At 38.9% G+C, this 23,809-nt stretch overlaps 1 protein-coding gene across 3 annotated transcripts; it reads left to right on the forward strand.

The window, feature by feature from the left end:
* The first annotated feature begins 8,805 nt into the window (after positions 1–8,805).
* SERPINB13 (serpin family B member 13) lies at positions 8,806–21,284 on the forward strand. 3 transcript variants are annotated; one of them, XM_041739770.1, is made up of 8 exons: positions 8,806–9,271; positions 10,442–10,623; positions 11,135–11,191; positions 15,890–16,018; positions 16,401–16,518; positions 17,931–18,073; positions 18,280–18,435; positions 20,214–21,284. In XM_041739770.1, the coding sequence occupies exons 1-8, from the start codon at positions 9,160–9,162 to the stop codon at positions 20,616–20,618; spliced, it is 1,302 nt and encodes a 433-aa protein (XP_041595704.1). In that variant the 5' UTR covers positions 8,806–9,159; the 3' UTR covers positions 20,619–21,284. The 3 variants fall into 3 exon arrangements, with proteins under 3 accessions (XP_041595704.1, XP_041595705.1, XP_041595706.1); XM_041739771.1 differs by having other exon boundaries at positions 16,404–16,518; XM_041739772.1 differs by lacking the exon at positions 10,442–10,623 and having other exon boundaries at positions 9,194–9,271.
* The last annotated feature ends 2,525 nt before the right edge of the window (positions 21,285–23,809 follow it).

Raw genomic sequence — 23,809 nt, forward strand, 5'->3', positions numbered from 1 at the left:
GTTCTTGATATTTGTCAAGTCCTTATGTGTACTGGTATTGATCAAAGACCTTAGTATGTATTAGCCCATTTAATCATCTCAATCATCCTCAGAGATAGGTTATTATTAGTACCTATAGTTAGCAGATGAGGAAATTGAGGCACAAAGTCACCCAGGTTGCAGATGATTGAACTAGGAGTTTGAACCTGGCAGTCTGACTGGATGTTTTACAGTAGATTTCTAACCACTACCCTATATATCCTTTCAGGTAGAAATAAGAATACAAGAGGCCATTTATTTACATTTCTTTATTTTGAAGGCATGACTTTTGAGGGCCAAGGACTCACTCAACATAAAGTTTTGGGTGCCAGTGTGCTTTGAGCTTCGAGGTGGAGATTTTATGGAGTGGAAGGAGTATGAGGTGGGCAACCAGGTGGCAGGTTTGAGTTCTTTAGTAGGAGGTGCCTGGCAGGTGTGCATCTTCCTGCCCTGGCCCTTTGCTAGGTAGTGAGTGACAGAGGTCTTTGCCCCCTCCCTGGCTGTAAGTTGGTCCACTTGAGTCACACAGGCATAGCCATGCCCCTAGGTGACTGCTACTATCACAGGGGAGGACAAGTTCCCAGACAAGAAGTATTATAAGCTGTTAGCATCCTTGCCAGGAAGCCCATGCAGAGCCTCCCACTCTTAAATTGCTAAAGCAGGCAGGGGTAACTGCAAAACAGCATTCATAGTCCGACAGGGAATCTCAAAGACAGAGATAAGGGTATCATAGAGATTACCAAATGTCTGAAGGAAATAATCACATGAAAGAAAGAAATCAATCTCAACAGAGTTAATAGATCAAATAAAATATGGGACAAAATATAAAATAAAAATAGGAAGTTAAGATATTAGTTTAGAATTCCTGGAAATAAACTTAATTATTAAAAAGGTCAGTAAGTCGCCTGAATACCAGAATGAACACAGCCAAAGAGTCAGTTGGAAGACTGAACCTCAAAATTCTACAAAACATAGGAGAGACACCTAAAGAGGTGGAAAGTAGTTAATGATGGTAAGAGCCATGCCAGGCAGTTAAAGAAGCTTCAATATTCATCTGTGAGCATTTCAGGAACAAAGAGAGATGAGTGGAGGAAGTACTCAAAGTTATAAGAAAAGAAAACTATTCAGAATTGAAAAAAATTCATGCAGATTGAAAGGGCCCATTGAGAGCCTACACATCCATACTGTGGCAAAATTCCTGAAGATCAGGGAAAGAGAGGAGTATTTTAAAAGCTTTCTGAGACAAAAGAAATAGAACTCATAAAACGCAATGAGAGATTGAGTTTGGATTTCTCTTTGGCCCTGCAAGAAGACACAGGGGAATATTTTGGAGTTCCAAGAGAAAGGAAATGCAACTAAAGTATGGACCCATACAAACTGTTAGTTGCAGATGACAGCAAAATACATGAGCAAAGGCTCTGAGCTATCTGTAAACTTCAACCTGAAGGAAGTTCTACTGCAAAAGAGCATTAAAAGATGAATCAGAGAAGGAAATGTGAGCCATGAATAGCCATGATGCCAAAAAAAAAAAAAGAAAGAATCATGTGACTTGTGACTTAAGTTTAAATTAGAATTGATTATTAAAAAAATGAGGATTCACATGATCTCAACATGAGAAGTGGGAGATGGGGAAGTTGAAGAGCGAAGTGAGATTAACTCTAGACATTAATAGAAAATTACGTTTATATTTGTGTTAAACTAAAGGTTAACCAGTGGAAGAATTGAGATAGGATGCACAATTGCTAAAACATTAGGGGAAAAAGGATGAAAAATGCTTGATCAATTCACAGAAATATCACCAAGAAGAAAAAAAGACATAAGAAAGCACAGTGTATACAAAATGTAAAGCAAGGTGGCAGTAAGTCCAAATATGATCCAACACTTGATTTCAGCTCAGGTCATGATCTCAGTGTTGTGAGATTGAGCCCTGAGTTGGGCTCTGTGCTAAATTGCAGTCACAAGACAGTCTGTACTAAGAAGACAAAGATTTATTTATAGACTATTAATAGGGCGCAATAATAACAATATGAGGATTAGAATAATGGTAAAGAAAAAATACCAAAGAAACATTAACAGAAGAAAAGTGACAATAGTAACAATAATATCAGATGAAAAATTTAGTCATAGCCCCAAACAGTAACAGGGACAAAGATAATCATGACACATATTTCCTTTTGTTGTTCATTCCCATTCTGATTTTTTTGCAATTACGGTTTGAAGCATTTTTTGTGCTCATAATTTTTTTTAAAAAATATTTCATTTATTTATTTATTAGAGAGAGAGAGAGAGAGAGAGAGCAAGAGAGAATGAGTGAGCATGGGGAGGAGCAGAGGGAGAGAGAGAAACAGACTCCGTGGTGAGCACAGAGCCCGACTTGGGGCTCCATCTCACAACCATGATATTATGACCTGAACTGAAATCAAGAGTTGGATGCTTAACTCCCTGAGCCATCCAGGTGCCCCCACAATTGCTTTTTAAGTGGTATTAAATGCTACATAGGGTAAAATGCTACAGCTTTTTTTTTGGGTGGGGGGAGCTCCTGGTTGATTTCTTGGGGACCATTTTTATTGACTGAAAAGTTTTGATTTTCACTATTTTCTTCTTATAGTAGTTTGCACTTTTGTTGGGCAACTTTTTCTGTTCATACTGAAATGTGTAGAGTTTTTGGACTAAAAATGACAGGTTACTTTAGGAAGGTGATGTTTCTTGTTTCAAGAGTGCCCTCTTCTGTTGGTATAGCGAAGCACAGCTTCTAAAACAAATGGTGCCTTATTGCTATACTTATAGATCTGAATTCCGTGCACAGATATTTGAAATTAGGTGACTTCCATTAAACTGGTGGAACAGTTCCACCAGAAGAAAAAAAATATTGGTAAAGAGAGATTAACTCATTATGCAGAGATTTTGTGATTAACTTTCTAAAAAATCCAAATGAGTTAGCTGACAGTTTACCAAGTAAGAAAATTCTTCAGATGGTTGGTTAGCTAGTTACCCAAAATTAAAAAAAAAAGGCTTCTGATATACCTGTAATAACTATTTTTAAGTTCAGCATTTTATTTAATTCATAGCGTTAATTCTATTTGAGATTTTCTTTTTATTCATTTATTTACAGTATGTATCTCCCCAGTAGAATGTAAATCTGATGAGAGAAGGGATCTTTTACATCCTATTCATTGCTGTTCCTTGGTACTTAAACTAGTATCTGACATAGAGAAAATGCTCAAATACTTGTTGAATAAATGCATGAATGGAAAAAACAAGGACCCTATTCATGAGAATATCAAAACTATAAAATATGAGTAAGTCTAAAAGACATGTGTTTCTGTGTGATAAGTAATGCAAATATGCAAATAATAAAAATATAAACAGAGTTCAATGATTCATCAAACAGTGGACATCCAGGCAACTACCATCGGGTAAAAGATATATGACATTATCATCACTCCAAAGCCCCCTTGCATCAGTTTCCAAGTATTACTTTCTTCATTCTCTTCAAAATATAACCAGCATGTTGGCTTGCAGCCTTGTAATTTAGTTTTGTCTGCTTTTGCACTTCATATAAATAAAATCATACAGTCTATATTCTTTTGCATTTGGCTTGTTATCATCAATATCGTTTTTGGTTCTCATCCATTTTGTTGTCTAAGCTTTAGTTCATTCCTTGTCATGGCTGTGTACTATTTTATTGTGAGACCATAATTTATGTCTATGTTCTACCATCATATGCATCTCTTGGTGCCCATGAGTGTGCATTTCTGTTGGGTGTATATCTGAGGTAGAACTACTAGGTCATAAGGTACGTGTATGTTCAACGTCAATAATGCCTTTGATTAATGAAAGATTTACCTTTTGCAGAGTCCAATTTATTAACCTTTACTATTCATGCTCATGTTGTTGTGTTTCATTAAGCTCTGCAGGTCATTTAGAATTGATATTTTGAATATGGTATGAGGCGGTAGTCAAGATTTCTGTTTTCCCAGTGGATGTTCAATTGCCTCAGCATAATTTATTGAAATCACCTCTTTTCCCCAATGTTCTGTAGCATACTTCGAAAAAATCTAGTATGCATAATATGCACAGATATATTTCTGGGCCTTCTGTTCTATCCTTTGGCCAAACCACATTTAGCTATTTAATGACAAGTCTTGCTACCCTGATAGAACAGGTCTTACCTCCTCCTTTTCCAAGAGCATTTTGGTTATTCTTGGCTCTCTGAAGTAAGTAATCAATTTTTTGAAAAACAAGACCTCCTGGGATTTCAATTAAGATTGCAGTGATCAACTTTGAAAGAACATCTTTAGAGTATGGAGTCTTAAACCATAAATAAAACATATTCTTCCAACTATTTAGGTCTTCCTAATTCCTAATATATATATATACATATTTGACCTTTTTCTACATGGAGGCTTACCTATCTTTCATTTTTACTAGGAATGTGATAGTTTTTGGTGATCTCTCAAATGATACATTTTAAAAAGATCTTAATTTTCTAACTGTATGTTGCTAGTTTATAAACAATATTTGATTTAAAAAAATTTATTTATTTATTCATGAGAGACGCACAGAGAGAGGCAGAGACACAGGTAGAGGGAGAAGCAGGCTCTATGCAGGGAGCCTGACGTGGGACTCAATTCCGGGTCTCCAGGATCATGCTCTGGGCTGAAGGTGGCGCCAAATCGCTGAGCCACATGGGCTGCCCTATATTTGATATTTTTAAGAGTGACCTTGCGTTCAGTAATTTTACCAAACTCACTTTTAAATTCTTATAATGTACATGTCAATTCCTCTGCGAATGATAATTTTATTTCGTTTTGGGTCTTGAAACTTAATTAAGTAAGTATTCAATTGCCTTATTACATTTGCTGAATTCTTCTTTTCCCCCTATTCTTTCCCTCCAGGCTTGGTTCAATTTCGAATGGGAGCAGGGATAGTGGTCATACTCGTTTCATTTTTGATCACAAAGACAAAACTGCTTTTCCATCTCTATTTCTCCATTCCTTTCTATCTATAAACTCTACTGAGGGACATGTAAGATGAACATATTTCTGGCTCAGTATGTGAAGACAACAATTTCTCCCACATGGATGTATCAATTATACAGTTCCCAATCTGAATTCCCAGGAGAATTTTCATAGGCCTTGGCACACTGGTGGAAAAGTTCATCTAAAGGGGAGTATGTGCAAGAATTGCCAAGGAATGTTTAGAAAGCAAAAACAATGAGGGAGCTTGGACTGAATATGAAGACATATGTCTTGGTCAACATCCCTAGACATGGTGCTGCAGATGGGGATTCTTGTGGGATTTTTTTTTGGGTAGGGAGGGCAGGAGAGGGTTTCCTTGAGAGAAGCAGGACAGGGAAGGGAAAGCTGTTCATCATTCATGAGGTCTCAGCTAGAGATTGGATTCACTGTGATCCTATGGCTGAAGCTCTGGAGGACAAGTTACACCACAAAATGAGTCCTATTTTGATGCAATGGAGCTATCCTGCCCTTTGATATCCTTATGCCAGTGGGTTATAGCTGAAGTATGTCCAGGCTGGGGGTGGTGTGCTGCTGGCTCTCATTTGAATTGTCAACCAAAACAGCACCTGGGTGCCAGGAGCACTGGCTGGCAAAGGGAATCTGGTTGGGACCCAGTAGCAACCATTACATTATAGGCTTGGAGAAGAAAAGGGTCACATGCAGTGTCAGTCACAGATGTGCAAAGGTTGTGCCAAAACTTGGGATGGTGAGGAGTCCACAAGTACTCTGGTTCAGGACTTAATCATTTTCATGTCCTCACTCAGAAGCAGTAGAACCACTTTTACGTTTTTTTTTTTTTTAGATTTTATTTATCTATTCATGAGAGAGAGAGAGAGAGAGAGAGAGAGGCAGAGACACAGGCAGAGCGAGAAGCAGGCTCCATGCAGGGAGCCCGATGCGGGACTCGATCCCGGGACTCCAGGATCACGCCCTGGGCCAAAGGCAGGAGCTGAACCACTGAGCCACCCAGGAATCCCCCACTTTTACAGTTTCTTTTCTTTTTTTTTTTTTTTTTACTTTTTTTTTTTTTTACTTTTACAGTTTCTAATTGTCAATGTATTTTCTACTTTTGGGACAGTTTTGATACTGGGAGGAAGGGCTGATGAGATAGAAAGTTAGGGAAGGGCTCAATGATTGACAGCTGTGATGACGTTGAAAATTAGGTTTAAGAACAAGGATGAGAATTTGTAACTGGAAGGGGGAATTTCGGAGTTTGGTGATTTCCAGCAGGAGCTGTTCTTGGCAGTGATGACACTCACAGTGGGACCATGTATGTGGATCATAGAGGAGAAGGAAGGGGAGGGTCAGGAAATTGAGAGATGTCCCAGCATGGACTGGGAAAATATATAGAGGGGTGATAGGGTTAGAGCAGACAGGAAGACCTTGAATGTGTGACATGGTAGATGGGGGGAGATATGGTTGGGGCGGGCAAAAAGGGGGTAAATCTCTAAAGGGATCACAAGGTGATTGAAGGAAGAAGAGCTTTTGAAGGAGCAAGAGCAGGAGACTAGGCATAGGGACCTTACTTCCTGATTCCAAGATATGAGTGGGTGTCCCAGGGAAGACTGGGGGTGTGTGGACCTCAGGGGAAAGCCAGAATTCCCTGTAAAGGGCCTGGTAGAGGAAATGCCTTAGGAAAAAGTAGAGGGCTTGTGGATGCAGCTGAGCGACACACCAGAGGGTCTGGGTCACAGAGAAAGCAATCAGAAGACATATACTGATAGGGATGTTCAAACATAGAACATTATTGCCAACTCAAAGATTTCATATCATTTTAAGAAAATAGCATCATTTCAATGGCATCCAGGGTTAACTCCATAACCAAGTGCTGATTCTTTCCAAACCTTACTCAATTGGTGTATCTTCCAGTGACAATAAGAAAGAAGAATTAATTAAGTACTGTTTTGAGTTTGCTTAAAGACCTGTAATCACAATATTAAAAAAAAACAGAAAGCAAATTGACTGTTGAGATTGGCACAGACATTACCCATGCCCTTAGAAGGTGCATCACTGAATTGCTTCCTTCAGTAGTCATGCAGGTGAGAGGGAAGAGCTCAAGTGTCCTTCTGGGATTTGTTTCTTGGCAACAATGACAAATCTTCACACCCTTTATCCAAGACTAAAGCTGAGAATAATCCAAACACTGTTTCTTTTAAAAAAATTTTAAATTTCAATTCAATTTAATTAACATATAGTATATTATTAGTTTCAGAGTAGAGCTGAGTGATTCATCAATTGTGTACAATACCCAGTGTTCGTGACATCACGTGCCCTTCTTAATGTCCATCACCCAGATACCCCATCCCCCTACGCCCTCCCATCCAGCAACCTTCAATTTATTCTCTATAGTTAAGTCTCTTATGCTTTGCCTTCCTCTGTGTTTTCCTCTTATTTTAGTTTTCCTTCCCTTTTCCTAAATTCACCTGTTTTGTTTCTTAAATTCCACATGAGTTAAATCACATGGTATTTGTCTTTCTCTGATTGACTTCTTTTGCTTAGCATAACACCCTCTAGAGCCATCCACATTGTTGCAAATGGCAAGATTTCATTCTTTTTGATAGCTCAGTAATATTCCAAATTCCATTTCATTTGATAATATTCCATTGATAGCTGAGTAATATTCCATACATATATATATGCTACATCTTTTTTTAAATTTTTTTTCAATTTTTATTTATTTATGATAGTCACAGAGAGAGAGAGAGAGAGAGAGAGGCAGAGGCACAGGCAGAGGGAGAAGCGGGCTCCATGCACCAGCAGCCCGACGTGGGATTCGATCCCGGGTCTCCAGGATCGCGCCCTGGGCCAAAGGCAGGCGCTAAACTGCTGCGCCACCCAGGGATCCCTATGCTACATCTTCTTTATCCATTCATCTGTCAATGGACATCTGGGCTCTTTCCATATTTTTGCAATTGTGGATGTTACTGCTATAAACACTGGGATGCAGGTGCCCCTTCAAATCACTATGTTTGTATCCTTTGGATAAATACCTAGTAGCAAGCAGTGTTTCTTTAATGGACTAGTAGAGACAGTAGGGATGTTTCAAGATTAACAGGAAAAACTGGAATTTGAAGGTGTAATTTTTTATTGAGTTTTTTAAATTTCAGGAATAGTGTTGTTTTCCTGAAATCAGTGAGCTTGTTGGATGTTTATGAATTTTTGGTCCTTAGCCCAGTGTTTGGCACAGAGTAGACTCTCAAGAAATGTTTACTGAGTCAACTAAAATGAGAGCTTTCATAATTCATGGAAAGAATGCTTAAGAACAAGAGTGGTGTGTGTGTGTGTGTGTGTGTGTGTGTGTGTGTGTGTGTGTGTGTTTAGCTGCCTGCCCAAATTTTTCTTACTAATTTTTCTGGTTCTTTTCTAGCAAAATAGTTCTCTTTCATTTTCTTCTTTGCATTTGGCATCTCAAAACAATGCAACTGCTAACTGCTAAGTTAACTTTATTTCAGAGACTGGGTTTGTCAGGACACAGCCTTGTACATCCACGGTAAGTATGCATTAATTCAGCTCTTTGTCAGGCTATAAACCAGTGGTTTCCAACCTTGTCAACACATCATAATCACCTGGGGTGATAAAAATTCTGATGTCTGCTTCTTTACTGATTTAGTTGTCTGTGGTAAGGCTTGGGCAATGTTTTTGTTTTTTTTGTTTGTTTGTTTCCCAGGAGACCTAAGTGTGTATCCAAGGTGGAGAACCAGTGCTCCAAACAGTTCTTTTCAGAGGATCCCCAGATCACTGGGGATGAAGGCCCTTTTACAATCTCTCCACCTGGGTCATAATTCATTCGACTTGGCCATTTTGGTCCTGGGTTGAACTCCTGCTTTTAGTTTTATTTTGCTGTCTGGTTGATTTTTATGTCTTTATGCTTGAGCCTCCAAGATCCTTTATAATGGATTTTGGAGAAGTTAAAATTTAAACTCTATTTCTCTATGTCATAAGGCACATCCTTTTTGAGTACACAAAACCATTGCTGACAGCAAATGCATAAATTCATGACCATGAGTGGAAGAAACAGAAAAGCCAATCCTCAGTTTTGTCATAAACCTTGCATGCTAATTTTTATTAGGGAATTCGTCATTGAGAAACCAAAGGTTGTTTCACTGGAACTGCAACGATAATGACTAGGGAGAGGCAGAGAGAATGCTATAAATTCAAGATCTCAACAACTCATGTTACACATGCTTCTTTTGGTTCCTCGCTCAAGCCGTCTCTGCCTCTTCAAAAACCAGGTAAGTTCTTTCTTCAGTTTCATCTGAAGACTTCTGTGTCTTAAGAACACTGATGTACTTTTATTGTGCAATTTTCCTTGGGCTGGTTTTATTTACTGTAGAGCCTGCACAGCCATGACAATGTATCATCATAGTGTTTGACAGTAAATTAATTTTATTTCTGAGTTAACTTGCAAGGAATCCCTGCAAAGAAATTTGGGGTTGAAATGGAAGTTTTAACATCAGATGTGGAATGCCTTAGCAGGGATGGGCACTTGCTCATCAAAGTAACACCTTCAAAGTATTTAGGCTTTTAAAAGATTTTATTCTGCGTTAATCTCATTCTTGTTTTAGGATTTTTCTTCAAGTCTTTATTAATCAGTTATAACACAGCTGATGGGAAAGAAAATAGGTGTTTTATTTATTTTTGTAAATATTAACTGCTCTTTAAAATTGTTTTTGTAAAAAAAAAAAAAATAAAATAAAATTGTTTTTGTGTGTGTGAGATAATAAAAGTCATATAAACTCATGGCACAAGCCTGAAACAATATAGAAAAGTATAGAAAAGAAAACACTCTCTCTTTGCTCTTTAGCCCAGAGTCAAATTTTTATGCAGTTAGGGATTGGGGTAAGAGAATAAATGCATTCTGCCACGCTCTGCATTAGATTTAGAATCACCTGAGAAATAGAAAGTATCACAGAAGGAGCCACTGTTGGCTTCATTATTTTAAGGTTGGATTGGAGAACATTGCTTGGACCTGAGGCCAGCGGGGATTCCTAGGCCTTTCCCTGGCCTGCTCAAGGGCCAGCAGCTGGACAGTTAGATAGGAGCAGGCCAGGGCTGGGTCTGCCAGGGGGGAGATTAACACTGTAGGAGGCAGCAGGCAGGCAGGTGCAGGCAGGCTCTGGCAGAGAACAAGAGAGAAGAAAACCATTTAGGCGTCAACCCTGCTGCCTGGAGAAATGAGAACAGAAACACCAGCTGATGCCAGATTGATTCATGTCTCCTGTCCGGAGAAGGCCAAGAAAAGGCAGAGAAGCAGATAACAGTGACTTTTCCCTGGGAGGATGAAAATCTCTATTTTCTGAATCAATGCAGGGAGAGGAAGAGAAGCAGGAAGGGTTCCTGTGACATAAAGCAATTCAAATAAGTGTAATGTTTTTATTTCGTTTTGGTTGTTGTTGTTCTAGATCTTGCCAGAATCTTCATGGATTCACTTGGTGCAGCATACACTCACTTTGGGTTTAATCTCTTCCAAAAACTGAATAAAATAAACGATGGCAACATCTTCTTTTCCCCTGTGGGTATTTCTGCTGCCATTGGCATGCTCATCCCAGGGGCCCGAGAAGCCACCGCCATGCAGTTGCAGAGGGTAAGGAGGTTCTCATTGCTGTCCAGCATGTCTCTGGGGGTAGCCCTCTAGCATTACCTTGAAATGGGGCCTGGCAACAGAGAATGAATGCATAGGAAGACTCAGAACAATTTCAGATCTATTAGGGCAGTCCTCCTCCTTCTCCAAGTACTGTCATGCTATCTGCTCCCTAGTGCTTGAAATTCCTTTGAGCGGGGGCTGAGTGAGTGGCCTTGTCCAAAGTCATTAACCTCATAATTAAAGATGGAGTGTGAAGAACAAAGCCTACTGGAAGAAGTTGCAAAATCCCCACTAGGCTATAAATGAGACATCAAAGGTCAGTATATGAATGGGTAAACCACTGTAGGTGAGATCAATGGGCAGTCAAGACCTCTGCAGATTTTGAAAGGACAGAGAAATGTTACCTGTTTACCACTGAGGTTTCTTTAACAAACATTTTGCTGTCTTCAGACTGATTCTGTGTGAGGGTTTCTCTATTCTGATCATAAACAATATTTTCTGTCCCTTCCAGATGCTTTTCTCTGAAAAAGACACAGGGAGCTCAAGGAACAAAACCGAAGAAAGAGAGGTGAGGAGACATGTGTTGCTACCTTCAGAATTTGGCTGCTTTGTGATGTGGGCTCCCTGGGAAAATGTGTAACAGAGCTAATAGTTCACACTTATTTTTAAGGAATTACAATCACTGCATCCAAGTAGAATTGCTAGTATTATACAATAATAAACCCTTAATATTAAGAGGAGACTAACTTTTTAAAAAAGAATATTTATTTATTTACCTGAAAGAGAGGGAGAGAGAGCATGTGTGGTGGTGAGGAGAGGGAAGCAGATGGAAAGGGAACCTGAGATCAGACCTGAGCTGAAACCAAGGGTCAGACACTTAACTGACTGAGCCTCCCACGTGCCCTGATACTTCAAAGCACATTGACCACTCTGATGTAAATGCCCATAGATTAAATGTAAATGCCACTTTGGGGCGGAGTGAATGGATTTAGGAGTTGAACAGATTTGAGTTCAAATCCTGACTCAGTCACTTCACAGCCATGCTACTTTGGGCAAGTTATTTTCTTTGAGCCTCTCTGAAGTGGTCAGTGGAGTATCTGGAACACATTGGCGACTCACCCAGCAATAATGGTGGTGGTAGGAGGCAATACTGTTGCTACATTCCATTTTTATTTTAAGCCCCCTTGCTGATATTTTATTTCAAAAATATATTAGCATAGGACCAATGACTTCTTAGGGTCTCTTCCAACTCTAGGGTTGTAGTATTCCTTGCCTAAAGCACGATCTGCTCAAACGTGGGGAAGTCTGTAGGTCAGGGCTGGCATCTGAATATGGTTAGAGACCTCAGGAGGAGCACATCTGCCTGACAGTAGTTGCAGCTCAGTCCCAGACGCTCATAAAATCATGGCTCCAATCTCCCAGCAATATGAGCTGTTCATTTCACAATCCCACATGGCCAGGTTGTCTGGCTGGCTCAGTGGCGAGTGGAGAGTCAGGCTTCTTTACAAAGTTTGTGCAACAGAACTGGGTCAGACAGCTGCTCCACTGTCCACTCAATCAAGGAACATGGTTATTCTCAGAGCACTCTCCCTCCCAAGGATGTAGCCCATACAGAATCTGTGTGGGAATTAGAAAAAAGAACCCCCTCTTGGACAGATGCCCACTCTTGGCTTGGTGATGGGGATGAAGGTTGAATTTCAACTTTGTATAGGGCACAACTTGTATAGCTCTGCATAGAAATTATGTCCCTTTCTCAGGACTTTTCTGGGAGCCACAGAGGTACAAAGACTAGAATTACTGACTGAAAGGATATGAGGATTGGGGCCTTCTTGGAGGGTCATCTACTCTAATCTCCTTTTTCAATAGATGAGAAAACAGATGAGTAGAGTGAGCTGCTCAAAAATATGATAGACGTACATTTGATTATCACATGAATTCAGAGTATTCTGAACCTTGCTTTTAAAAATTGAAGTTAGGAGTGCCTCATGGCTCAGTCAGTTAAGCATCTGCCTTTGGCTCAGGTCATGATCTCGGGGTCCTGGGATCCAGCCCCGCATCAGGCTCCCTGCTCAGTGGCGAGCCTGCTACTCCTCCTGCCTCTGCCCCTCTAGGCCCCTACTCATGCCCTCTCTCTCTCAAATAAATAAAATCTTTAAAAAATTTTTGAAGATAAAATGTTAAGATATTGTGTACAAAAAGTAGTAGGAATTCTTATACAATTCTGCAATTCTGAATACCCTTTAATTCTCCCCTTCAGTATAAGTTATAAACTATTGACAGATTAGCGGATGCCTCCAAGTACTTTCCTTGAACACATCCCCATCCTCTCCTGAAAGAAGTTCCATTGTCCTGAACTTGGTTTGTTATTTCCATTTAGGAATGATTTCATTGCACGTATTTTTATTTATTTTATTTTTTTATTTTTTAATAAATTATTTTTTATTGGTGTTCAATTTACCAACATACAGAATAACACCCAGTGCTCATCCCGTCAAGTGTCCCCCTCAGTGCCCATCATCCATTCACCCCCACCCCCTGCCCTCCTCCCCTTCCACCACCCCTAGTTCATTTCCCAGAGTTAGGAGTCTTTATGTTCTGTCTCCCTTCCTGATATTTCCCACACATTTCTTCTCCTGCATGTATTTTTGAAAATTATTCTTTGCAACCTGATTATTTTTGGCTCAGGAATGTATTTACAAGATTCATCTATTTTAGGTGGATACTTGTAGATCTCCTTGATTCATTTTCATGGCTGTTGGTCCATTTGCCCTGTTGATGAGTGATTTTTTTTCATCCTTCCTTCCTATTACAAACAAATGACTCTTCCTCTTTTCTTTGATTATTTATTTATTTGACAGAGAGAGCCTGAACAGGAAGAGGGGCAGATGGAGAGGGAGAAGTAGACTCCCTGTTGAGAAAGGAGCCTGATGTGGGGCTCAATCCCAGGATCCTGGGATCATGACCTGAGCCAAAGCTGATGCTTAACTGACTGAGCCACCCAGCCGCCCCACAAATGACCCTTTTTATACAAGCCTTGTAGTTTACCTGAATGAGAGTATCTCCGTCCAGAGCTTCTAAATATGGCAGCCATTGAATTGGCTATAGAGTACTTGAAATACATCTAGCTCAAACTGAGAAGTGCTCTAGGTGTCAAATATACATCAGATTTATGAGAAAATAGTGTTGAAGGAAAGCTGTTTTACTACTCACAACACTTCCAACAACAAATGTGTGGATTCTTTCCCTCACATTAAACAATTTTGAGATTAACTGCCTGGAGTCAGAGCAAACATTAAGGGCTCCATTCTACAAGACTCCATTAAGGGCTCCATTCTACAAGACTTGCCCTATTTCAGGTTGCAAGGAAGTGGGTTCCCAGAACACCCACACTTCTGTTCAACTTGGCTACAAATCAGAGGATCACATTGCCCACTACTCAAGTTTGATAATTTGCTATAACGGCCCACAGAACTCAGGGAAACACTAGTTTACTATAAAGGATACCAATGAATAGTCAGATGAAGAGGTATATAGGGTGAGGTCTCAAACTGTCCCAAGAACAAGAGCTTCTGTCCCTGTGGAGTTTGGGGTACATCACCCCCTACCAGCGCATGGATGTGTTCCCCAACTCAGAAGCTCTTTAAACCCTGTAGTGTAGGGATTTATGTGAAAGCTTTATCATAAAGGCATGATAAATTAGGAGCTCTATCTCTAGCCCCTCTTTCCCTGGAGGATGGGAGATGGGGCCGGAAATTCCTAAGCTTCTAATTACAGTTTGGTCTTTTCTGGTGACCAACCCTCACCTCAAAGCTATTCAGGATCCCACTAAGAGTTGTATCATTAGAAAAAAAGATGCTCCTATACCAGGAAATTCCAAGGGATTTAGGAGTTCTGTGTCAGGAACTGGGATCAAAGAACAAATATTAAAACAAAATACGTTCCTGGTACCCCTATCACTCAGCAAATTACAAGGTTAGGATCCAGAGAAAGAGACCAAATATACATTTTTTAAAAATGTCACAGATGTAAAATATCTCATTTTTATGTGTCATTTTAATTGAAATGATATTTAATACTTATGCATTAATATATAATTACTATGTTTTTGTTGAAATGATGTTTTAGATAGATTTGGTTTGATAAAGTATAATATTAAATTTGATTTAATCTGTTCCTCTTTATTTTTAAGAATGTAATTGTTTTTTAGATTTAATTTATTTATTTGAAAGAGAGAGAGAGAGAGAATGAGCAGGGGAGGGACAGAGGGAGAAGCAGATGCCTCACTGAGCAGGAAACTTGATGCAGGGCTCAATTCCAGGACCCTGGGATCATGACCTGAGCAGAAGGCAGACACTTAGCTGTCTGAGCCACCCAGGTGCCCCAAGAATGTAATTACTAGAAAACTTAAAGTTATATATGTGACTCACATTTTACGGCTTGCATTATATTTCTATGGGACAGTACTGGCCTACAGTATATATCTAGGAGGTAAGGTTTATGTATGTTTGACTTTATTAAATATTAACAAATTATTTGCCGAAGGGATTACACCAATATCTATTCCACTTAGCAGTGTACATTGGCCCATTTCACACAGTCGTACAGAGACAGTGGGACCTGAAACCCCACTGGCCTTGAAATTCCTAGTCATTGACATTCATGTACAGTTGACCCTTGAAAAACATGGGGTTGAATGGCACAGGTCCACTTAGATGAGGATTTTTGTTTTGTTTTTTAAAGATTTTGTTTATTCATGAGAGACACAGAGACAGAGGCAGAGACACAGGCAGAGGGAGAAGCAGGCTCCTCACAGGGAGCCCGATGTGGGACTTGATCCCCAGATCAGGGATCATGCCCTGAGCCAAAGGCAGATGCTCAACCATTGAGCCACCCAGGCTTCTCAGGATTTTTTTTTTTTTTGGACAGATATAACACAATACTGTAAATGTATTTTCTCTTCCTCGTGATTTCCTTTTTTCTTTCTTTTTTCTTTTTTAAAGATTTTATTTATTTATTCATGAGAGACACGGAGAGAGAGGCAGAGACACAGGCAGAGGGAGAAGCAGGCTCGTTGCAGGGAGCCCGATGTGGAACTCGATCCTTGGACTCCAGGATCACGCACTGAGTGGAAGGCAGACACTCAACCGCTGAGCCACCCAGGCATCCCTCATGATTTTCTTAATAATATTTTCTTTTCTTGAGCTTTCTTTATTGTAAGAATATACCATATAATATATATAAAATATATTGTGTTTTGATTTTGCAGATTGACAAGACAGAAGAGATACATCACCAATTCCAAGAGTTTTTGAATGAGATAGGCAAACCCACTAATGATTATGAACTAAAAATAGCCAATAGGCTCTTTGGAGAAAAGACATACCTCTTCCTTCAAGTAAGTTTTGCTGTGTCCACCACATCTGTGAGTAGTATTGGTGAATGGCCAATGGCCCTTTTAGGACTGTATGCCCCAGAGGCTGCCCCAGCTGACTGCCTGGCTCAGCCCACATCCCTGGGTGTGTCCTCTTGCCTGTCCTCCAGACATCCAGGCCCTCTGGGAGTTTTTAATTCTGGCAGTCTAGATGAGTTTTGCCTCAATCCTGTTGCATGTGCAAAAAATATGCATGGAAGTACTCAAAGTGATTTGCCCAGGTTCTAAAGTTTCCTGCTAACAATGTTGGTCATCTTAATGTAGAGATTACATTTATTTAGAGATGTTGGAAATGGATAAATTGAATTTTCAACCTCTTTCTATTCCTTCCCTGTTCTTCCTAAAGAAGTACTTAGATTATGTGGAAAAATATTACCATGCTTCTCTGGAACCTGTTGATTTTGTAAATGAAGCAGATGAAAGTCGAAAGAAGATTAATTCCTGGGTTGAAAGCCAAACAAATGGTAGAGTATGGATCAGTCATTTATCATAACACACTTCTTGAGTACCTGCTATGAGAGAAGAACTGAGCTTGACACCGCATGGGATGCCAGAGTGCACAAACTTTTTGAGGGGTGCAGACTTGAGATAAGTTGTTCAGGGTTAGAAGGGCAGGAAACGGCATGAAGAGTAGGAAAAGACACTACAGATGGTGGAGTGGTCTCAGGAAATGGGAGAGCCAAGGGGCACTACCAGGGAGGGACCACAGGTAGCCATCTTCGTGGAACACATAGTGGAGAATGATTTGCATGTGGCTGTGGATCACAATATCTCTGGGGCTCCTGAAATTGGACTCATGTCTGTGTTGAATTCACATCTTTTCCTTTATATCAGAGCCTTCCTTTCTGAGTCTGGGTCCCTAAGTGGAAATGTCACAGAGTGTTTTCTTTCTCTTTGTCAAATGAGAAACATTCAGCCTCCTTCCATCAAGACCTGCTTTTACTACCTACAGCCAGGGCTGCCCAGGCTTCATCTCTACCTGAGCGTCATGCAGGGGTGATAACACCTTTCATCCCCATCCACAGCAGAGAACTTGACAGAGCCCTCACTTCATTCTCCCTCCTTATTCCCTACTATGAGCCAAGTGCACAGGAAATACTGGAGAGTGCTATTAATATGGAAATATACTTTGGGGAATAATCATTGATACTTTAGTGTTAGAGTTTCAGAATACATTTAAAAAAATTCCAGTTATCATGAAGACATTATTATTTCACAAAGCATTTTTTGTCTTCATATTTAGTCCAAAAAATGAAACAAAATTTGAAAAGCAACAAAAAAGAGAGCCTATCAAAGGGTTGATTGAAGGTATTATCAGTGTGGAATGGGCTAAAACCAGAGACAAAAGCATTAACTCCTTTTCCAATAATATAAGAAATCTCTAAGTTTTGGGTGGTAACTCTATCAAACGGGTAAAAATAACAGCTAACACCTACTGAATGCTTCTTATGAGCCAGATAATGTTGTAAGTGCTTTACACATATTAAGTCATCTACTCCTTCCTTGCAAGAACTCTATGAGGCAGGTTTTATTCCTGTTTTACAGATTTGGAAACTGAGGCACAGCGAGCTTAAATAACTTGCCCAAGATTCCTCAACCTATAAGAGGCAAAACTGGATGCTAACAGAGGCAATCTGATCCAGAGTTCGAACTCTTAACCATCACACCTCAATTTATCCAGTGGGATAAATAGGCGATGGGCAAAGTGAGAACCTCCCTACGATTCTGGCAGCAAACATTTTGTCGGCAAGGCCTTCAGGTGCTGACCTGGCTGAGTTTTTAATGATGAGTCAAGTCCGTCTGCATCATATTTGCCATGTATAGCACTTGTGATTTTTGAGGATGGGCCAATATTTTTGTTGTTGTTCGTTTGCAGAAAAAATCAAGGACGTGTTTCCAGATGATTCTCTAAACAGCCTCACCAAGCTGGTGCTGGTGAACATAGTTTATTTTAAAGGGCAATGGGACAGGGAGTTTAAGAAAGAAAACACCAAGGAGGAGGAATTTTGGCTGAATAAGGTATGGTCCTTTATTTATGCAATGTGTTTACACCTGGAATGTAAAATCTAATGTCATATTTGAGCAAGTGTACGTGGTGAATAGTAAGGGGGACTCTGAGGCTCTGATCTTTAGCATTGTTTTATGTTGAGCTAATTATTTTGGTGAGCTAACTCTGTTGTCTTATGCTTCTTTTGACATTGCATGGTCTGTTACTTTTGTTGCAGAGTACAAGCAAATCTGTGCCAATGATGACACAGTGCCATTCCTTTAGCTTCACCTTCCTGGAGGACTTGCAAGCCAAAATCCTGGGGATTCCATATAAAAACAATGATCTAAGCATGTTTGTGTTGCTGCCCAATGACATAGATGGTCTGGAGAAGGTAAAACCTTTCGTCTCCCCAATCTTCCTTTTATTTCCCGAGGCTTGGCATCCCAAATCTTGTTTCTGGGTTAGCCTGGAAACAGGGCTTCTGATAGGGATCTGGTATCTGGCAGTGCCAAGCAGGAGATATTTCTCATTCTGTGCAGCAGCTATACATGGATGTCTAAAGAGGAGCATAAGATGGTATCAGGTTTATTGAAAACAATCCATACTAAAATATTTGGGGATGACCTAAAATGAATATTTAAGGTCAAATGGGAATCCTAAAGATCAGTCACCATTCTGAGAAATGGTTAATCTCTACATACCTTTCCCCCAGAAAGTTGCATTTGCACATACAGCAAATTTTGCATCCTGTTCAGCAGTCTATTAGAGCTCCTGAATTTCTTTCTCGGACCTTTAATTTCTTTTTAAGTTTTTTTTTCTTTTGGAGCAGTTTTAGGCTTACAGAAGAATTGAGGGAAAGATACAGGGATTTCCCATGTATCCCCTGCCCCTGCACATACATATCTCCCTTCATAATTAATATTACTTACCAGAATGGTAATTTTTTTCTAACCAGGAATGAACCTAAGCTGACACATAATAATCACTTAAGACCTTTGATCTTGAAGCTCTTGATTAATTCCTTTGACTTAAAACTAGAATAAGATACCACCTAGAATGGGTCCAGTACATGGAAAACACTCAATAAATGATAGATACTATATTATTATAATACTAGATGCTATTCTGTTGCTGTAAAACATCTCTAGTAGCATTATACATTGGAAAAATTGGGGACAGCAAAATGACAGTAGGTATGAAAGCTTCAAGAGTATTCATACTCTGATCCCCAAATCCCAGTTGTGGGGATTGCCTTAGGGAAATAATTCAACAGAAAAAAATATTGCCTTTCTTTATTCATGAGAGAGAGAGAGGCAGTGACATAGGCAGAGGGAGAAGCAGGATCCCAGTGGGGAGCCGGATGTGGGACTCCATCCCAGGACCCTGGGATCACGACCTGAGCAGACGCTCAACCGCTGAGCCACTGAGGTGTCCCAAAAATTGCCTTTCTGAATGAAATCAGGAATTTCTGCATTAAATGTACTAGGATCTAGGATACCTAGTTTAAAATTCATCATCATCATCATCATCATCATCATCATCATCACTTTTATTCTGGGATCCACAGTATCTATCAGCATCTATCATGCTGGATACATACCAGATGACTGTAAAATGAATAGATGAGTATTTGGCAAAACTTATCAGCTCAATGGAAACATTATCTATTAGTTTGAAGATATTTGAGAGAGATACAGATCTGTGAAAAAGTTTACATTAGAACAAATAATATGGACATTCAGGGTGATTACACCTATGTAAATATATATATATTATATAATATAAAGTATATTCATCATAAAATTTTAATTATATATAATTCATATAAGTATACAACTTAATATATATAAATTATATATCATATATTCATAAAAGACTATAGAGGAAGAGTTAAAAATGACATGATATCTATTAGATTGGTAGAATAAGAATTTATTTCTCATCTTTAAAAATTCATTAACACTATTGACTTTTCATGTATACACAGATAATATAAATAAAGAAATATAAGTCACCTCCTTGCTATTTAAAGACAAGGATCTAGTGAAATAAAATGGCTATATTTATTAAAATTAATTATTTCTAACTGATACAAATCAGTGTCACGGTGTTTCCACTTTGTATTGATAATCATACCACCTTCCCCTCCTTTTTAATTTTTCTTAATAGATTCTAGATCAAATAACTCCAGAAAAATTAGTAGAGTGGACGAACCCAGGGTACATGGAAGAAAGGAACGTGACCTTGCACCTGCCCCGGTTTGAAGTGGAGGACGGTTACAATCTGGAGGCCGTGTTGGCAGCCATGGGGCTGGGGGATACCTTCAGTGTGTGTGGAGCTGACTCTCCCGGGGTACCCTCACACTCCAGGCTGCACGCACAGAAGTTTCTACATAGGTCCTTTGTGGTGGTAACCGAGGAAGGCACAGAATCTACAGCAGCCACCAGTGTGGGCTTTGCCCTCAGCTCAGCGCTGAGCTGTGAACACTTTCATTGCAATCACCCTTTCCTGTTCTTCATTAGGCACCATGAGTCCAACAGCATCCTCTTCTTTGGTAGATTTTCTTCTCCTTAGGACACTCTTTGGCAGAAAACCAGCGTTGGAGTATTGTTTAGACTATGGAAATAGCCCAATCTTAAAAATATTGTTTTACTCGCTTGTATTCTAATCTCACTATCAAAATCAGTGATTTAATGACTGTAATAGGGTGTGTGTTTATAATTCTATTTGAGAGTGAAATGTCCTTTAGTTTGTGCCATGTATAAAGTGAGTTAAATCGAGGCTCATTAGTAATCTCCTGTTGATTTCTTCTGAAAGTAAGTCAACTTCTCATAGCTTTGTGCACTAATTGGTGAGAAACAGACTCTTCAGTAAAGACTGTGGACTGGTGTTTCTGGGAGTCTCTCTAGTTCTAATAGTTTGACATAATGCACAAATAAAATCAAACAATAATCTCCTCAATTCATGTGTTACCTTTTTCTTTCTCACCGGTGTGACCAACTGCAGAGAGGAGAATTTAGAAGCACATTAGCAAAGCATAAATTAAAGCTTCACGCCAGAACAAAATAAAATAATGTGTTAGACAAAGAGGAGTCCCATATTTTCACCCTCTCTTCTAATGGAGTATTTTACCTGCTGTCAGTTGTGTAAGCATTTTGATATTGTGAAACAAATGTGATTTTGAGAAGGTAAATATTAGAGCTGATCAATATTTTTACCCTGTAATTTTTTTAAGTGACAATAAATATTTGGAACGACTTTTAGAAGAGTGTTTTCTTTCTTTTTTGCCCATTTACATATTTCAGGTTATTTTGCGAGTGAGCTGTGAGCACTACCAAATAGTATTTTCCTGAAGTTGCTGTTTGAGAGGTTCTCAATCTATTGCTGATACTCTTTGTTGGACCTACTCTTTTTTTGAGTTTTTAACAAGATCCCATTACTGATTTATTTTTTAAGAGCTCCATTGAGCTATAATTTACCTATCATAAAATTCACACATTGTAAATGTACAATTCAATAATTTTGGTAAGTTTCTACAGTTGTGCATCTACCACCACACTCCAGTTTTGGAAAACTTCCATCATCCTAAAAAGTTTTCCTTATACCTATTCCCACCCCAGTCCCAGACAACTATTGATTTGTTTTCTGTCTTTATAATATTTTATTTGAAATTTCATATACATGGAATAATAAAATATGTAGTTTTTTGCATATGGCTTCTTTAACTTAGCACAATATTTTCAAGGTTCATCCAAGTTACAGCATGAATCAATATTTTATTCTTTTTATGGCTGAGTAATATTCTATTACATGGATATGTCAGATTTTTTTTAATCCATTCATCAACTGATGAACATTTATAACATCTCTATTTTTTTCTGGCTATTATGAATAATGCTGCTATGGACATTTTGTATACAAGTTTTGTGATACAAAACTTCTCTTAGGTATATATATACCTAAGAATGGGATTGCTAGGTCTTATGATGTCTTTTTGTTTGTCATTTTGAGGAACAGTCAAATTGTTTTCCAGAGTAGCTGCAATCATTTTTACAATCCCATAGCAAAGTATGAGGGTACCAATTTCTACTTATCCTTGCCAATAACTTGGTATATTAAAAATTTTAGCGGTCCAAATGATTGTAAAGTAGTATCTCATAGCTTAGTGGTGTCTTTTGAAGTGCAAGTAGTCTAATGTAGCAATATTATCTTTGAAAGATAATGCTCTTTCCCTAATTCAAATTTACAAAGACTTCCACCTGTTTTCTTCTAGAAGTTTCATAGTTTTAACTCTTCCATTTAAATCCACAGCTCATTTGTGTGTGTGTGTGTGTGTGTGTGTGGTGAGGTAAGGGTCTAAGTTGTGATTTTTTTTGACTATGGATATACAATTAACACAGCATCATTTATTAAAAAGACAATCCTTTCTGCACTGAATTGTCTTGGTGTTTTTATCAAAAACAATTAACCATAAATATAAGGTTTTATTTCTGGGGTCTCAATTTTGTTCTATTGAACTATATGCCTACTGATATGACAATACCACATTGTCTTGATTACTGCAACTTTGTAACAATTTTCGAGCCAGGTAGTGTAATTACTTTGTTCTTTTCAAGACTGTTTTGGTTATATTAGGCCTTGTGCATCTTTGTATAAAATTTCGAATCAGCTTGTCAATTTGTTTAGAAAGCCTGTTGGGATTTTGGTAGGAGTGGCATTAAATTTATAGACCAATTTGCTCAATATTGAGTTTTCCAATTCATGAACATCAACTGTCTCTCCATTTCTTTAGTAATTTATTTCTTTTAGCAATATTTTATAGATTTAAGTGTACACAGCTTTTTTTCATGGAATTTATCTAGACAATTTTTGATGCTATTGTGAATGGAATTATTTTCTTAATTTGTATATCAAATTATGTTGTATACCTTAAATATATACAATTTTTACTAAAAATAAAATAAAGAATAAAAAGAAGCATGAATATAAGATGTTTTAAGGACTTTAAAAGGAGGGGGGAGTGTTAATGGGCATTTTGTTGAGTAGTACTTTTTCTAATGCAGAAGAATTATAACAGCTGAAGAACTGAGAGATTTATATTTACAAAATCTGAGCATTTGGGGCCAGATACCTTCCTTCCTAAGGTTTAAGATGAGAAGGCTAAACCAGCTCTGCTCCTTCTAACCACCACTGGATGGCCACTAAATAAACTGAAGTGTACTTAAAAAGGCAAGGGAGAATGAGAGGAGGTAATTTGTCCAAGTTATGAATAATATGCCTTTAGGAAGTACAGTGGCTCAAAATGAAAGTAAGGGTGCACTGATAAGGAAAGAGATGTGACAGAGGTATCACTAACCATAGTTGTGGTTCAGGGGCTTGATTGGTGTTTGCCCACCAGCTACAGTTATGAGGCCTTTTCACTCCACACATCCTTGACCAAGTGTTCAGAATCTCTCTCTCTCTTTTTTATTTTTTTGGTTTTACAAGTGTCTTCAATGGAGCTGGGCATGTCTACAAGTAGATGACCTTGGGGGAAAAAGAGCCAAGTGACATACTGGAGCAACATCCTATTTGGCAAACAGCAGAGGAGCTGCTGGTTAAGCCCCCTCTGGTGCCAATCTGGGTAAGGTTGCTAACCATTAGCACCAAGTAACCACAGTACTAAAGGCCCTTGAAATGTTAATGTGATCCAGGGTTAGCCAACCATTATAGCTGATCTTTTAGCCACAGTAACTGTGTAAGGGGTGGGAAGGTGGCCTGGGATT

This window comes from Vulpes lagopus, chromosome 24 (genome assembly GCF_018345385.1).
Source record: "Vulpes lagopus strain Blue_001 chromosome 24, ASM1834538v1, whole genome shotgun sequence".
NCBI lineage: Eukaryota > Metazoa > Chordata > Mammalia > Carnivora > Canidae > Vulpes > Vulpes lagopus.